Source organism: Callorhinus ursinus, unplaced genomic scaffold, assembly GCF_003265705.2.
Source record: "Callorhinus ursinus isolate GAN/ISIS: 27379988/994484 unplaced genomic scaffold, GSC_fseal_2.0 scaffold22, whole genome shotgun sequence".
NCBI classification, from domain to species: domain Eukaryota; kingdom Metazoa; phylum Chordata; class Mammalia; order Carnivora; family Otariidae; genus Callorhinus; species Callorhinus ursinus.
This window is the reverse complement of record NW_027397084.1, coordinates 635,867-651,040: the sequence shown is the minus strand read 5'-3', so window position 1 is coordinate 651,040 and position 15,174 is coordinate 635,867. Positions and strand designations below refer to the sequence as shown.

The 15,174-nt window shown below is 53.5% G+C and overlaps 1 protein-coding gene across 1 annotated transcript in view; it reads right to left on the bottom strand.

Annotated features, from left to right (window-relative positions):
* FOXP4 (forkhead box P4) overlaps positions 1-15,174 on the bottom strand; it is a 48,760-nt gene that overhangs the window by 27,810 nt on the left and 5,776 nt on the right. The window contains 1 exon segment of the mRNA XM_025890650.2: positions 1,748-1,967. Within this exon segment, the coding sequence (XP_025746435.1) occupies positions 1,748-1,951 (204 nt within the window). The 5' untranslated portion in view covers positions 1,952-1,967.

Here is a 15,174-nt window from a genome sequence, read left to right as displayed (position 1 = left end):
ATACAGATATCTATGTTCACTCTGCAGTTGAAGTAATTGTTTAAAAGACACTTTCCAGTGTCAGTTCTCCCCACCCCATCCCATCCCCCACCACATTCAAAATCTTTCCTAGCCCTGTGTGCACAGAGGTAGGGGAAGGGAAGAGGTGGTTATAAAAAACGGGTGGCCTTGGAGACTTCTGGTGGGGTGTGTCTTGTTATTATTTTCATAAAGGGTAGAATTTGGACCTTTGAGCTTCTGTCCCCAGGAGATGTCACAAACTCTGTGGGTCTCTTTCCCAGAGATCCTGCTTATTGGGAAGGCTTGGGAGATGCCAGCAAACTCCCAAGAGCTATCTCCCCAGGGAAAGGTGACAGGTCTCCACAGTCCGTAAGAGGAAGTGATTTCTAAAGTCCTCAATTCTGTCAGCATCCACATGGGCCATTCGGTGTGTGAAGAGACTTCACACTCAAATTGCACCTGATCCTAAAAACCCGATACTTTAGGCATTGAGGAGGCCAAGGCTCAAGGGAGGCCCCAGGACTTGGCCAAGGTTGTCCTGCTGGTTAAGGGGCTGGCTGAGACTTAACCCGCATTGGTTCAGTTTCTGTGTTAGTGGTGGCTGACCAACTCCGGGCAGGGCGCTGGGCTTCGGACGGTGCTGCTCCAAGTCTGACCTCCCGCTCTGCAGAGTGTGGTGGGAAAGGGCCCTATGAGGGGCTATGGATCAGGGGAGGAGCCCCAGGGTGAGCCTGGGAGAGAACATGAGGGCAAGGTGGGTATACACATCTGTGCACACTTGAGGCAGGGGTGGGGGTGTGCGTGGGATGCGCGCAGGACCTAACTATTATGCATTCTCAGTGGAGCCCCCAAGGGGTAGTGCCACCAGCAAGCTTGGGGAGCAGTCAAATAAAAGGAGGAGAATCCCAAGGCCAGGGCTGGCTGGGCCGGTTCTCCTGAACTTGTCAAGCATGATTCTCCCTTTTTCCAGGGGTGGGGCCGTGGGGCCAGAACCTGGGGCCCCTGCTCTGTCATCACCCAACCAGGCTCCCCACCCCAGGGCCTCTCAAACTTCAGCGGCTGGTCTTGAACTCCTGAACTCTGCAGCTTAGGGTGGAATGATGGAGGGGAGAAAAGAGAAGGAGGAGGCAGATAGGGATTCCCAGTCTGACCCCTAAAAATGGAGGCCTGTCATCACCTCCTGCTCTTGGCCTTTTCCTAGCTGCTTTGGACTCTAGTGCCTCGAAGTTTCATTTCTTCACGGCTTGGATTTAGGGGCCCAGGCAGAGATGGCGGTGGGGAATATTTTACAATACAAATAAAGTGAAGATACCGCTGTGTACACAGCCCATTCCTCCAAGGAACATGCACCCTAGAGAGTGGTCTCCCTGTCGCAACCCTGTTAACCTAGCCAGTGTGCAGGAGGAGAGCCGAGGCCACCACCCACCCCAGAGACACACTCTCAAGCCTACTGCCCGGGGCGTCTCTTTTTGTGGGCATTTCTCAGACTGTTCCAAGCTCCCTGACTTGTTGGCCTCCTGGGTCCCACTTCTCTCTCCTGGGAGCGCGGCTCCCCGCCCCCCTTAGGTGGCCACTGTAATGGGAGGGCACAGAGGGGGGTCCCTGGAGGCTGGACCTTTTCAAGAGGGTTAAAAGTGAAGCTGCTTGGCAGGAAGCCTGTGACCGGCGCTGCCAGGAAGAGACTGGGACGAGGCCCAGCGCGCCCCTCTCCTCCTCCCAGATGCTGGGGAGGGGTGCCTGATCCTACCTGTTGCTGCTGGAAGTGCAGCAGCTCCGCCGGGCTCATCTCGCCGTTGCTATCTGCTCCAGCCGCCGAGTCCCTGCCCGTGCCACCAGAGCCCGCCGCCCCGGCCCCGCCGCCGCTGCCATCCGCCTGCCCAGAGATGCTGCCCACGCCGTTCTGACCAGAGGGAGCCGACCTGATTGTCTCCGAGGCGGATTCCACCATCATGTCGCTCTAGCAGGACCTGGAGTTGGGGAGAGACATGGGGGAGGGGCTAAGGCTCAAGTCTGGACGCAGTCTCCCTGGGGCAGCCACCGAAGCCCCCCCCCACCAACAAAAAGCCCCTCAACCCCCAAACAACACATCACCACCGCTTAATACTCCCATGCCCCCCCAATCCTGTCTTAGGGTATCTCTTCCTCCTCAACTTCCTGGAGGCGGCTCCTGGGACCCCTCTTGGGTTGCGGGCCCCCTCCCAATGTCATCCTCTCCCTAGGCTGGGGGGAAGGGGCAGGTCCTCCCCCACATTTCCTGGACTTCCAGGGGACCTTGGCAGGGAAGGGGAGGAGGTGATGTCTTCACCCCTGCCCCTGGGTAGGGTGGGGCGGGAAACCCGTGTTGGCCTCTCCCTCCAGTCTAGGGAGCTGGGTAAGCTAGGGTCCCGCTAGGCTATCAACCTGCTAGGATATGGAAGCACGGAGGAGCTATTCACTGGGACCAACCATATTGCTGAGCCTCACCCCCACCAGTAATGACCTCTGTGTGTGTCCCCATAGACAGAGACTTCCCCCAGGGCAGGGCCTCCTTATAGGGTCTCCTTCCCTGGGACCCAGAAAGGTTCTAATCCACATTCATTCCACAAATGTGGTTGCCCTTTGCCCAGCACCTACTGGGAGCCCCTTGGCTGGGCCTGGAGCTGCCGGTGAAGGCAGCCAATGGTCCCACTTCTCCACCCTGCCATTCTAAAGCCCTCAGCCCAGCACCTGGCCAAAAGCAGACACTCCATAATATTTACTGTTTCTATAAGTACCATGATGCCTTCTCACAAGGATGGTGCGAGGTAGTCATTATCATCCTGATTTTACAGATGGAAAAACTGAGGGTCCAGAGAGTTCAAGGCAAAGAGTCAAGGCCTGAATCCTGTGCCCTCCCTCCCTCCCCCAGGTGCTTCTCCAGTGGTGGAAGCATTCCCAGAAAGAGAGGGTATGTTTGGACGGTCAAAGGTAGCCAGGAGAAGGCCTGAGCTTCCTTCTACCACTCAAGGAGGTTCCAACATCTGCTATGCGGGGGTGCGGGGGTGCGGGGGTGCGGGTGTGGGGTGTGTGTATACAGGGCTGCTCTCCAAGTCTGGAGTGTCCGCAGGCCCCAGCTATCCCCAAAGCCAGACGCCCTTGAAAGGAACATGGACTGCAGTCAAAAGGGACCTGGTTGGTACCCACCACTGATCTTTGACACGTGTCTTAAACTCCCTAAACCTCAGGGCGCCTGGCTGGTTCAGTCAGAAGAGCATGTGACTTTTGATCTCAGGGTAGTGAGTATGAGCCTCATGTTGGGTACAGAGATTACTTAAATAAATTAACTTAAAAAAAAAAAAAACGGGCACCTGCGTGGCTCAGATGGTTAAGCGTCTGCCTTCGGCTCAGGTCACGGTCCCAGAGTCCTGGGATCGAGTCCCACATCAGGCTCCCTGCTCCTTGGGAGCCTGCTTCTCCCTCTGCCTCTCTCTCTCTCTGTCTCTCATGAATAAATAAATAAAATCTTAAAAAAAAAAAAAACACCTTCCCTAAACTTTAGTTTCCTTGTCTGTGGAAGCAATTAATCTCAGCCTCTTGGAGTCCCGTGAGGAGTAAATAAAACAGCACATGTAAAACCACCTTGCATCACGTGAGCTCCAATTCACCCCTTCTCCACCTGCCCTATTTGTAAGGGTGAAGACTCTGAGGCTCCGAGAGGCCCAAGACTTGGTCCAGATCGCACAGAGATCGAGGGACCTATGGAAGCCAGCCAGTGTTCATTTGTTCTTCCCTTCTTGGTCCCCTTTTGGCCTAGGCAGACCCAGGATCGCAGGGTCTCCTGGTAGGCAGCTGAGGAGCGGACCAGAGAGCTGCTGGGAGAGGCTGGATTATTTCCCTAGCTCCTTCCCCAAGGTGGCCGCTCCCAAGAGCATCTCCCTCCTGCCCAGAAATTCTCTCCCTTCACTCTGGAAGAACTCTTTTCCCACCCTTGGCTGTGCCACTTGCTGTTTTTGTCCCTGCTGGAAGCAGAGTTGGGAGGAATGTGAGGGCCTGGAGGCTTGTGAAGGGGACAGAGAGGTGTTAAGGGTCCATGGGCAGCCCACCGGTCACGTGTGCTCCTGTGCCCCTCTCCATCTGTGACCCCAGGTGTCTTTGTCCTAATGGCTTGATCTGTGTGGCCCCCTGGGCAACCCTATGCTGCTAATGTGTCCCGTGTTTGTGCGTTTCTCTGTGTTTCCAAGGGCTTGTCCCCCAGCTGCCGCTCCCACTGCTGAGTTCTGAGAGGAGGTGGGCCAGGGTGAGGGTGAGGTTGGGGGCGATGGTTTGGAAGAGATTGAGCACTTGGGCCCAGGCCTTAATGGCCGTGTCAGCCCGAGAGCCAGTGGCTGCCAAATGATGGATGGGGTGGGCGCCATCCTCCACCCGTCAGAGCACAGGGCCCCAACCCCCTCCTCTGAGCCACCCACCCTGATCCCTGCCAGCAGCCTACAGAGCACCTTCCCCCACTCAGGCCAGGGCCCCAGCTACACATAAGGGGGATGGGGAAACAGCAGGGGCCCACTCTGCTCCCTCTTCCCCAACCCTGGCCTTGCTGGGGGTAGAGAGCAGCTGCCTGCCTTGATTCCAAGTCTAGCTTCTCTGAGATCTGAGAACTTCTGGGCCCCAGGGGGACAAAGACCAGAGCCTCAGGGGTATGTGTGCGTGCACAGGAGAAAGGAAAGAGAACCCAGCAGTTACTTCCCTGGGGTAAGGGAGAGTGCCCCCCTTCCAACACTCACACACACACCATAAAGTTGTAGATCAGACAGCAAGTTTGGAAAAAGGGAGAAGAAAGGAAGGAGGCTGCAAACAGAGGTGTCCCTTTCTTTTCTGTCTTTTTATGGGGGGGTACAGAGCGACACCCAGTGAACATAATTGCTGCAATGTGGCGTGTAATAATAGCTATTCAAGGACCGATCATTCATATTAAACAGGGTGAAGCAAGCCTCTCATTTGCATGCTTGAGATTATATGCATTTGAAAAGTCATTTCCGCAGGGTGTATGAATGGCATTAATTCCCATGTGGCATGCTCTGCCCTCTCCTAGGGCTTTCACCTCCTTCCTTGCTCCCACCCACCCCCCAACACGCATCCAAACCTGCACACGGTCCCAGGCATCTCCACACCCTCACCTTCTCTGCCCTCTGAGGGTGAGCATACCAGCAGCCTCACGCCTCCTGCCCATCTCTCCGCTGGGTGTTGTGATAGCACTGGGGTGTTCTCTGCCCTGTGGGTGCGCAGGCTCTGGGGGCCAGGGCAGCCGGGCCCGGGGTGGGGTGCTGGAGGCAGGCCTTGATAGCAGTGCCCTGACAACCTGGACCCTGGCTAGGAGAAGGCAGGGGCCTGAGCTCAGCCACAACCAGCTGTGAATCCTCTGCCTTCCTCCTTTAGGCCTCAGTTTCCCCATTTCTACATGGAGAGGTGGTCCTGGAGGTCTTTTCAGAGTTGGAAAGCTCCAGGAGTAAAACTCCCTAGTCTCAGCATGTGCACATGAAGCCACAGCGTTCTAGTGGCCGGTGGGAGCCACCGAGGGCCCATCTGAGTCACGGCTGTGGTCCCTTGCCCAAAGGGCTCCACCTAATGTGGACCTGAGCTGCCTCCTCTGGGACAGGTGGGGGGGCACCCTCCAAGAGACCCCTCCTCCCTTCACTCCTGCCCCACCCCCTCTCTCCCCACACTCCTGCAGAAGAGGAGAGCTTGGGGAAGGAGACCATCTGGTTTCAAGGCCAGCTGTGTGACCTTGGGCAAGTTACTGCCCCTTGCCCAAGTCACCCGGTTGGTCTTCCTTCATACAGCACGTCAGGAGGGGGCAATTAGGTCTTTCTAGGATTCGCTAAAATTGAGGCCCTCATCCCGCACCCACCCCAGCCTTCCCTGACCCATCTTCTACCATGTGTTGGGGACAGGGGCAAGTGACTGAGGCCGAATTGTTTTTAGGTGGTCTAGGATTTCTCTCTGGGGCTCTAGTCCCACCTTTAAGCAGGTCCCCAGTCTCCCATCTCTCAGGGAACCCCTCGCCGGGAGCCAGGGCACCTCAGAGCCTTGGGCCAGGCCCCGAAGCTCCCGCAGACACCTTAGGAAGAAAGGAAGGAAGCTGGGTCAAAGCCGCAGTTTCCTCTTCCGCTCTGGGGGAGGCTGCAGGCCGCTGGGGGCACCCACTTCCCCTGAGGCTCCTGGCCCTTCGAAGAACCCTGGCGGGCATGCCACAGGGGACGCCTCCTTGTAACTTTCCTGGTCTGCCTGGTCCCCTCCCAGGCAAGAAGTGACGGGTTCTACCCACCTTGGGGCTAAAAGGAGAACCCAAGGACTAGGGTGTTTTGGGTGAGAGGAAGAAGGGCCGGGAGCCCCACACGCAGAGAAACCTTTGTGCCTTTTCCGTGGGCACATATGGTACAGGGAGTATTAATTACCGTAGCTTTTTAATTAACAATCACTTAATCTGAGCCGTAACATTTGCCACGACACCCTGCGCCTTGCCGTGAACCCGCGCCGCCCGCCTTGCCAACTCATCAATTAATTTTTATTGACGTTTTCTTCCCCAAACAGGCACAATACCAGGGTTTTCCAATTAACACCTCCGCGATCTCTAATTAGTGCAATTAACAGACTGATGGATGCCCGGAGTTTACCCGCAAGGGAGGGGGGGAAGGGGCGGGGCAGCCCCCAGCGCACATGTGCACACGCAGCAACTGGACAGCTGCTGCACCCCAGCTCTAACCAGAGCAAGGCCATGGGGGCGTGACCACAGGTAACTCGTACCCGCAGCAATGGTGGTGGTTTGGGTTGAAACAAGTAGTCACAGTTTCCAGCCCTCCACCAACCCACAATCTAGTCAGGGAGAGAGCTGAGAACCTGAGCTTGGAAGTCGGGAAACCTGGCATGTGGCCCCCCGTCTATCACCAACTTGCTGGGGGACTTGGGCCAACCAAGTTCATTACCCCCTTTTCTCCTCTGTATAATGGGGGAAACCAGACTAGATGTAGCCATCTATTTACAGTGTATACCCCTGTCGACTTCCAAGAAAGATCAGGAAGCCGACTACAATAAAAGACAGATGAAGCTTCTTAAAATATATCACGGGGTAGTAGGAAGGAGGAACGAAATGGGCCAAAACCTTAAGCCAGACGGATCTCAAACTTGAATGCATCAGAATGCCCTTGGAGGGCTTGTCAGAACACAGACTGCTGGGCCCCAGGCCCAGAGTTTCTAATTCAGTAGGTCTGGAGTGCGCCTGAGAATCCTCATTTCTAAAAAGTTCCCAAGTGATGTTGGTGCTGCTCGTCCAAGACCACAGGTCTCCCGGTGATGACCACTGACTTTACGAGCTGCCTGATGGGCAAAATGAGACAATCCATCTCCAAGGCCATTTATTCATTCAACATGGATTTAGTGCCTGATTAAGACAAACACACACTGACAGGGAGGTGGGGGGCGGTGCCTGGCTGGCTCAGTTGGTAGAGCATGCAACTCTTGATCTCGGGGTGGTGAGTTCAAGCCCCACGATGGGCATAGAACTTACTTAAAAAAAAAAAAAGACAAACCCTGATGATCTATCTTGCAGGACACTGGAATCTGGTCCCTGCCCTCTGCAGGTTTCCAAATCTTGAACAAACCAGTGCAGCAGTGCCCTAGATGCTTTGAGGGTAATTTGTAATAATGGGGATCCTATTCACCCCCACCCCTTTTTACTGGGTAAATCTGGCATTTGTCTTTTTGAAAATTTAGCCACTAGTAGAGTTTTGGCCATGAACAAAGTCATTCTTCTCTTGCCTCCAGTGGATGGCCAAGAGCGTACAGCACCAGCAATGACCCTTCATCCATTCACTGGTTCGCCAGATACTTAAGCATCTACAGTGCGCCAGGCTCTGTGTATGCAGACCTGAGCAGAACAGGGCACAGGCCCTACTCTGCTGGAGCTCATGGTTCCCATGAGGAGAGGCAGATGATAAATGAGGACACAAATATATAGATAAGCTCACACAAAGTAGGTTCCATCAAATGTGAGTACAGGGAATAAACAGGGGACTCTAACTTAAACGGGGGCGGGGAGGGGAATGCAGGGAAGGCCTTCTTTTCGAGGAAATGGCATTTATGCTCAGAAATGAAAGGTGAGTCGGTGTTGGCCAGGTGAAGTATACACTGAATGCAGGGGAAACAGCATAGGCAAGGGCCCTTACTTTGTAAGAGAGGTTGCCAGTTTCAGACTTTTCGAGAGCTAAAAGTGTTTGAAATGGACACATTGCTAGATTCCATAAAAAGACCTGGGTACCACATAGAGCATGAAGACGCCTTATATTTCCCATTTTCTTTCCCTATCTTTCTAGCTGTCTTGCTATCAGATCTTGTGTCAGGGACATAAAGCAGAGGGCTTTTCAAAGCAATAAGCACTGACATTACAAGTAACCGAAGAACGCTTCCCAATCCATCATGCAAAGGCCTGGGGATCCCCCTCCCTCATTCAGCTCAGGCCCCAAAGGCCTGTGGGGTCAGGCTGCCAGAAGAGATGAGGGTTCGGGCAGTAGCCACTTCTGGCCTTGGCCCTCCTTAGCGAGCCACTCATTTGCCATCCTACCTGCTGACCAATTTCTGGTCTCTTATCTTTGTATGGAGAGCACTGAGCAGTGAGGTCACCAGTCTGAGCCTCAGTGTCCTTATTTGTCATTTGGGGCTAATACCAATAAATCTTCCTTTCAGGGTTGCTGTGATAGCAAATAAAATCCAATACATGAAGAAGCCACTCAGAGAAGGCTATAATTACGGGGGCCCAGAAAGTCCTGTTATAACTCAACTCTGAGCGGACTAGGGTTTAGGATCCTTTATCACAGCCCTGGGTTCAGCATTTGAGGAAAGTGAGGCAGGGCCCATGGGTTAGAATGTCTCTGTAGCTCCAAAATGCGTCCCCAAACCAGAGCAGGATGATGTGAGTCACGTCACTACCTGGCTTTCTGATTAGGCCAATGGTGCCTTTCCCCAAGAAGATGGGGCTCTCTTGAGTTCCAGAAAAAGCTTAATCCCTCTCCAAGCCCATGTTGTCCCATACTTTGGGACTCTCCTTTGGGTGGGTCAGAGGCGGGGACCCTAGGCTTCCCTCTGTACTCCAATTTCTGCCCAAGATTCTCCCTAAATGACACAATAGCAGCCATATGCCCCAGTGTTAGGGGCCATTCAAGACCTCTCAGCACAAAACTTCAGGGCCCGAGGAACTTAGTGCAAATGGCAGGGTGAGGATCTGCCTCTCTAAAAGTTGGCAGCAAGGGCGCCTGGGTGGCTCAGTGGGTGAAGCATCTCCCTTCAGCTCAGGTCATGATCTCAGGGTTCTGAGATCAAGCCCCCGAATAGCATCGGGCTCCCTGCTCAGCGGGGAGCCTGCTTCTCCCTCTGCCCCTCCCCCTGCTCTCTCGCTGCACATGCACACATGCTCTCTCTCTCAAATAAATAAAATCTTTTTTTTAAAGATTTTATTTATTTATTTATATATATATTTTTTAAGATTTTATTTATTTACTCATGAGAGACAGAGGGAGAGAGAGAGGGAGAGAGAGAGGGAGAGAGAGAGAGAAGCAGAGGGAGAAGCAGGCTCCCAGCCCGATGCGGGACTCGATCCCAGGACCCTGGGATCATGACCTGAGCCGAAGGCAGACACTCAACCATCTGAGCCACCCAGGCGCCCTAAAAATAAATAAATAAAAGGTGGCAAAAAGCCTCTGACTTGGAAGGTGAACCACCATCCTGTGCTGCTTCAAGTTCTCTCCCAAGTTTCAAATAACTTTATTTTTTAATCTTAAAAGTAACAGACACTTTGGTAGAACATTTTGAAGAGGAAAAAAAAGTATAAAGAAAAAAGTTGTACCCATAATTGTGCTACCCAGAGAGCTAGCCTTTTGGGATCCACCCTTTCTAGTCAGTTCATTTTCACTCTCTTTGGCATATAAACATTTAAAAAGTGAAACTGGGGTCATAATCTGTACATGGTTTGAATTTTCCTATTTTTCCACTCACCACTTACTACCATAACCATTTCCACATGACATCAAATATTTTAAGCAACAGTTTTTAGTGGTCACATAGTTGCTCGAATGGGCTGCATGTTCCAGAATTTATTTAGCCAATCCCCTAGAGTTGGACATCCAGATTATTACCTTTTTTTTTTCTAGGATGCTGCAGTAAACACCCTTATGCGAACAGAATACTCGACCTTTCTATTTGTTTACGATACATGTTTAGGTGGAACTGTGTATTTTTAAGGCTGTTAATACATTTATTCCCTAATTGACATCCATGAAATTTGTACCAATTTTATCCTCCCTTTGGCAAAGCACCCATACCCTGGAGGACTCACAAGCCCCCTCACCTTTTTAGCATTTTCCCTCCATTCTCCTCAGGTCTGTTTCCAGAAGATTCTCAGATCCTGCATCAGGCATTCAAAAAGCAACACTTGGGTGAGTTTACAGGGCACACAGCGGGCTGGTGGCCCTCTGCCTGCAGCTAATACTGAACACAGTACGTACTGGGATCTGGGCAGACAGAGGCAACAAAACACAGCCCTTGCTTTTGGGGGCTTACACATTAGGAGAGAAAGAGAGACACCCAGGCAAACACAGAGTTAAGAAAAATACCCAATACCTAGGCTGCACCCGTCATCAAACTGGACTCTGGAGAGTGGGACCCAGGTATGGATAATTTTAAAATCTTGTCCATTCTAAACTTCAAATGCAGGGGCGCCTGGGTGGCTCAGTCGGTTAAGCGTCTGCCTTCATCTCAGGTCACGATCCCAGGGTCCTGGGCACCAGCCCTGCATCAGGCTCCTTGCTCAGTGGGGAGTCTGCTTCCCCTTCTGCCTCTGCCCTTCCTCCCACTTGAGCTCTCTCAAAAAAAAAAAAAAAAAAATCTTAAACGTCAATTGCAGCCAGGATTGAGAACCTCTGCTCTGTAAGACACACAGCTTTACAAATGTTATGTTAAATTGACACTGGGTGGCTGGCTATGGGTGCCTAGAGGGAATGCGGATACTCTGGGAAGGCTCTTCCAGTGGGAGGTGACTTCTAAGCTGAGTCAGGAGTCCCAAGGAAGGGAAGCCTGGGCACACAAATTTGTGACTATATTTTATTTTAATAACAGCCATCCCACTCACAGAGTCCTTGAAAGCCCTTTCCCATGCCCTGTCCACTCCCCTCTTCTGCATACAACCTGGAATTCCTTTGACAGATGAAGGAACCACACTTTGAAGATGCCTACTGACTTGACAAGGTCACCTGGCTGCTAGGAGGCTGAGCCCAACTGAAACCCTACAGCTCTTCTGACTCCCAAATCAGTGCTCTTCTCCGGAATCCCACCTCAGAGGTGGCAAGGCCTGGAGGGCAGTCACTTTGGAATCTCCCTGGATTCTAAACCGTTCCTCACCACTGCCCCCCCTCCCCACCCAGTGTACTTTCTACCCGCCCCAGCCCTGAAATGCTCCCACCAGGCCCTAGCAAGGTGGCCTCCCTCAACACTCCTTTCTAGAACCATACCAGGAGGAAGAATTAACAATAAAAAAAAAAATAAAAAAGAAAGAGAACCAAAGATCCCACTCCATCTCATTAAGAAAGTAAACATAAGAGCCATCTAAGTGTCTAATTAAGCTTCTAATTAGTCCCTGCTTGTTACTAATGCAAATTAGATTACTCCGCTTAACTACAGCATGTCCACAACACCCTTGTTAATTGCGGCCTTTTGAAATTAAATTACTCCCTAATTAGCATATCAAAGCCATTGATTCGGAGCTGGGAAAGATGAGGGCAAGAGAAGCCGAATGCCAAGTTTGGTTAATCAGAGATGGCTAATTAAATAGTGACGTCGTATGTGGGGGGGCCCCCCGCTGGTTAAGGGGTGGGGGTGACTCATCCAGGGCCTGAGTGGCCATCTGGAGCCTGGTTCTGGTAGTGCCCTTGGCACCAGGGGGCTCCCGTGAGCAGAGGAGGGGCTCCAGCCAGCCTGGGACAGACCACTGGGTTCTGGCCCTTCCTGGGTCCCTGACTGCTTCACACCCAACCTGCCCCTGACCGGCCCTGGGCCCTCTCGCTTTCTTCCCTGATGATGTTCAAGTGTGGCATTTACAGGGCTCCCGGGGACCAACTCAAGGGGCATCCAGAACACATCCACATCCAAACACGCAAGATTCAGCATCCTTCCCCCTCTTTCTCTGTTCCAAAATGAGTTCCAGAAAGGTGACTTATGCCCAGTTCTTCTATAGTCGTCACCTGAGGTTTCATTCCTGGGAGAAAGTCTCTCCCCTCCCCCACAAAAATACATAAGTTTGCGGGATAGGTAAGAGGGTGAGGGTGACTTTCACAGAGGGGCTCACCTGCGCAGGGATGGGCTGCTTTCAGGTTAGAACGGGCTCCTGGAGACACAAGACCCTATAGTCCCCTCCAGGGTAAAAAAACAGGAAAATTATCCCCCACTATCAGTTTCAAACAGTTGTGTGGGAATTCAACTGGGGTCAGGGTGTCCTTAAAGGTCTTCTCTGAGCTCTAGTAAAGACCTCTCTGAGTCTCTCAGACCACCCCCCTTTCCCCAGCTCTTCCTTGGAGAATACTGAGGACCGGTGAGATCTCCAAGACAGAATTACTACCCAAAATGCCCTCAGGGGCTAGGCCGGTCACCTAGGAGGCCAGGTGAGAAGTGTGGGGCACTCAATCCCGGTCTGTCCTTACCACACGCGGCAATTCAGGCTGAGTGTTGACGGGGTTTGGGGTTTTCAAAAGAAGCCAAAGTGGGGATATTTGTGTGAAATGTACCCTTGTAATAAGCTTTGTGTGGGTCAACAAAACTCTGAAGGGGTGAAGTTGGTCAACTTGTGACCTCAGCCCTTATGGCCAGCATTCCAGAGAAGCAGGTTCCAGTTAGCTGTGTGACCCCGCCGGGCAAGTTACATTACCTCTCCAGGCCTGGGTCCCTCACCCATCAACTGAGAATAATACAGATCATTGCCTGGAGAATCTCCCAGGGCTGTTGTGAGGATCACGACAAGGGAAGGGAAGGGAAGGTATGTGAAATGGCAAGGCACAGCCCCTCAGTCAGGGTCTGGTGACCACTTAGTTGTACCCTGTACTGGCCACAACCCCCTCCCAGACTGTAATGTCTTCTAGAACCTTCCTCCTTCCTCTCTCATTCACCTTGTTCCTGTGGATGCCCGACTTAGCTCTTAGGCAGCTAGGAGGTACCACACATCTGTGCCCTCTCTCCCTTCATTGAGCAGATCAGTCCTGGCAGGGCAACAGCTCCTAACTGCCTCTTCTAAAAAAGATGAAACTTTCACAGGGACAAAATCCTGATGACTGACAGGGCCCTAGCCCGGCCCTCCAGAGTCCCCTCCTCCAACTAGGGTGTGTGTGTCTAGTGGGGGAGGCTCCTTGCAGTCTGTCCCTAGCCCTCCCTCCCCCAGGTCTCCTCTCCAAGTTTCTCACCAGCAGCCCCTGGAGTACACAGGGTCAGGGTCAGGGCCAAATTCCCCAAGGGTGAGGTTCTGTTGATTTTCAGAGGGATGGAACAGGGCCCAGAGAAGAGGAACCCCTGCCCCGCCCCCCTCCGCAGCTCAGGGTGAATCCCAGGCAGTGCCCCGTCCATGGATGGGTACCCATCCGAGCCAAACTGGGCAAAAGGGTTCATAGCGGTGGTTTTATTTTAGAAAATAAGTGGAATTAAAGGCAAGGCAGAAACAGAGAAATGGGGAGGGGGTGAGGCTGTCCTGCTATGAGGGGGAGGGCAGAACAGCGACGCACAAGGGCCAAGCCGCCGCCCGCCTCGTTGAGCTCTCTCTCCCAACGAGATTCAATTAATTGATAACAAGAGGCATCAAATTAATTTCTGGAGGATGTGAGATTCTGATGAAGGGAAATCTCGTCGATGGCGATCGGGTAGTGGGGGGCGGGCAGCACCCCCTTTAATCAGGCTTCGCCGCCTAATTGAGAAGGAGGAGCCTTGCCTAGGCCGCCTGCCCCGCACTCCACAGCGCCCCTTTCGGGAAGGAGCGACACAGGCAGGAGGCTCGGGCCACGGTGAACAAAGGGGGAGTGCGCTGAGACCTTCCGCTTCTCTTCTCGCCTGATGCCCAACCCGCAGCTTCGGCCAGGGGAGGCCCGGGAGAAGAGACTGCGGGTGTTCCCAAGTCAGCTGTGCAGCTAGGAAAACCGAGGCCCAGAGAGAAGTGGGTCATGCCTAAGGTCTTACAGGGGGTTAGGAAGTGGGTAGCAGCAAGCATAGCGGTGACTCTCGTCAGTGAATCCAGACCTTGTTTACCATCCAGACCTGCTAAGTCATCCCCAAGTGAGAGGAGTGCAGCACGCGGGGAGTAAGCGGCCCTCCCGCTGGCTAAAAGACCAGCAGTCCTCTCTTCCAATATTCCCTAGACCCCCAGGCACTGGGCAGAGTCGGTCCTGAGCCCCAGGCTCTTTCCCGGTGCTCTGGTCCCGGGGCTGCGTCCCGGAGCTCAGAGATGAAGGAGCTTCCTGCAACTTGCACGGATGCGCTCGCGGAGGCTCGGGGAAACGCTGGCGAAGCCAGCAACCCCGGGCAAGTGCGCTGAGCTGGGAGGGAAGACCAGTAGCCCAGGCTCTCTGGGGGAAATCCCGGAGGCTTCCTAAAGGAAGAGTTCTCCCAGGTGGACCAACTCGGCATCCTTAACAAGACCCGACCTTCACAAGCGCCTCCTGCCCCGATCCAGTTATGCGGAAGCCTTGAGAAGATAGGGAGCTTCTCCACGCTCAGCGCTTTGCTCCCTAAACGCTTACAGCTGCAGCCACTCCCTGGGTCTCCCGCAAATCCCGCCATTCAGTCTCTCCCCAAAATTCTCCTCAGCTGCGCACGCCCTTCCTCGCAGGGTGCGGATGCACATCTGGCCGGGGAACCCCTGAAGGAAAGGAGGAAGTACATCGCTACCCTTTTGGGGACCAATTTCTTTCAGCCTGGGTCTCCCGGAAGTGTGGGCTCCAGAGCTGCAGAACCCCATCCAAGGGAGCTCATCCGGTTGAGGAACCCAGAATGGGAGCCCATTCGCCCACCCAGCCCCCAGTTTCCCTTCACACAGCACAGACCTCCTGAGGGCTCTCCCAGGCCAGCAGAGGCATCCTGTCGCGCCCCCTCCCCCCTCGGGAGCATCAGGACCAGAGCCCTGCTTCCAGTCCCCAGTCCCTATCT